This window comes from Austrofundulus limnaeus, unplaced genomic scaffold, assembly GCF_001266775.1.
Source record: "Austrofundulus limnaeus strain Quisiro unplaced genomic scaffold, Austrofundulus_limnaeus-1.0 Scaffold29, whole genome shotgun sequence".
In the NCBI taxonomy this organism is placed as follows: domain Eukaryota; kingdom Metazoa; phylum Chordata; class Actinopteri; order Cyprinodontiformes; family Rivulidae; genus Austrofundulus; species Austrofundulus limnaeus.
The window spans coordinates 756,827-758,554 of record NW_013952431.1 but is presented as its reverse complement, the minus strand read 5'-3'; the positions used below and the strand labels follow the sequence as shown (position 1 = coordinate 758,554).

The 1,728-nt window shown below is 35.9% G+C and overlaps 1 protein-coding gene across 3 annotated transcripts in view; it reads right to left on the bottom strand.

Annotated features, from left to right (window-relative positions):
- Positions 1–830, bottom strand: part of tmprss4a (transmembrane serine protease 4a) — a 7,858-nt gene extending 7,028 nt beyond the window's left edge. For all 3 annotated transcript variants that reach the window (XM_014005234.1, XM_014005235.1, XM_014005236.1), the window contains exon 1: positions 547–830. In XM_014005234.1, the coding sequence (XP_013860688.1) occupies positions 547–555 (9 nt within the window). In that variant the 5' untranslated portion in view covers positions 556–830. The remainder of the gene's footprint in view (positions 1–546) is intronic.
- Positions 831–1,728: the final 898 nt, after the last annotated feature.

Genomic DNA, 1,728 nt, shown 5'->3' with positions numbered 1-1,728 from the left:
AAATGGTGTAGAATGAGATGCATGTAACTATCTGATTAAACCAAGTCAAAAAGTAAGTATTTGACATGTTTCTTATAATAAAAAAATAACAAGATTAATTTCTGTTGTAAATCATCAAATTGAGTTGAATTCAATTACTGCATCTCAGAGATATACCAAATACATTGAACATGTTGTCTGACTTATTAGTCCTACATAGTTGAAGTCATTTTTATCCATAGTTGTTATCAATACAGATAAAAAATGATAGAAATATAACAGAAGTTGGAAATGCTGAAATCTTCCTACCTTCACCTAAAGCTGCAACAAATAAATATTTGTTTCTATTTCAGTCCAATCTTTTTCTATTAATATAGCTGCTGTTATAAAATGGTAAACATCAGCAAATGACAGAGCAGATATAAGCTAACAAAATCACTTTATTTTTACAGTGTTTCTTTTCCCTAAACCATACCAGGATATAATACAATATGTTCCTCAATGCAAAACAGTGAACTGATGGTTCCTGTTTTTTTAATGTGTTTATTTTATCATAGGTGTACTCACCTGCATCATGTTCTTAGAGGCTTATGGGTAAAGTAATCACTGCCCTCTTTTATGTGGGACTCCCCCGAAACCTGCTGCCCTCTATACCTGATTTCCTCTTCCTTTCTTGATATTCTTCTGTTAGATGGGAAAACCTGTTGTCATTCTGTTTTTCTCTCTCTCTCCTACTCCCTTTCCTTTTTTCTGTCCACACCAGCGTAACTAAATCCGTCTTGAAGGGTGCCTGACCTCCACCTTTGAAATCCCAAAGCTGGAATAAAATGCGCCGGTGTTTTAAAGAAAATGTTYGAGCTATTGAAAGACCAAGCCCTGTTGACAAAACACAGCTAGGTTAAAGAAATCTGACTCTCCAACGCACCGTACCGAAGTTTCTCTTCCTACCTGCATGCCTTTTGTCCCTCCTCCCTRGTATTGTACCTGTCAATCTTCTAAATGTGTCTGCTCGCAGGGCAGATTTTTTTTTTTTCATTTGAACATGCTTAGTGTGCTTTACTGTTGATTTTTTTTATTTAGTGCTTTATTGTTGATTAACTTTAATCAATGATTTTGCCCCTTGCCATGAATGGAGACATAAACATGCGAAACCACAGTTGTAAAGCTCACAAACACAAGCCAGGTGTGCAATAATACGCCTTTAGGCAGAGGTGTTGGCCCCGATTACTTGTTTTGATGGTTGGTTTCTGTCATTAAACTGACTCATGTATCAAGCAAGTGCACTTCGCACCATCATGACATACAAACAACAGCAGATTAGAGAAATCAGCCTTTGATAAGACACATGCTGATAATACTACACYCATAAATTCCAGTAATCCATAATGAGAAAATGATTGTGTGCGACTGTTTTTGGTGATATACAAATTGGACATTTACAGGGAACAGGCTTAACCAATAYGCTAAATTATTTCCAAAATGACATAATCGCTGCTCGTAACTGTTCAGTTCAGTTCAGTACCTTTATTYTCCCTTCAAGGAGGGAAATTTGATTTGCAGCCAAGCATTTCCAACATACAACACAACATATAATACATAGACAATGTCAAAGCATACAAGCAGCAATTTGTAAAGGTTTACCGTATTTATTCATGTAAAATACGATCTCATGTATAAAACACCCCCCCCCCTTCTGAGCTTAAAAAGCATAAAAAAAATTTAATCCTCAAACTACCTCCAATTTCATAC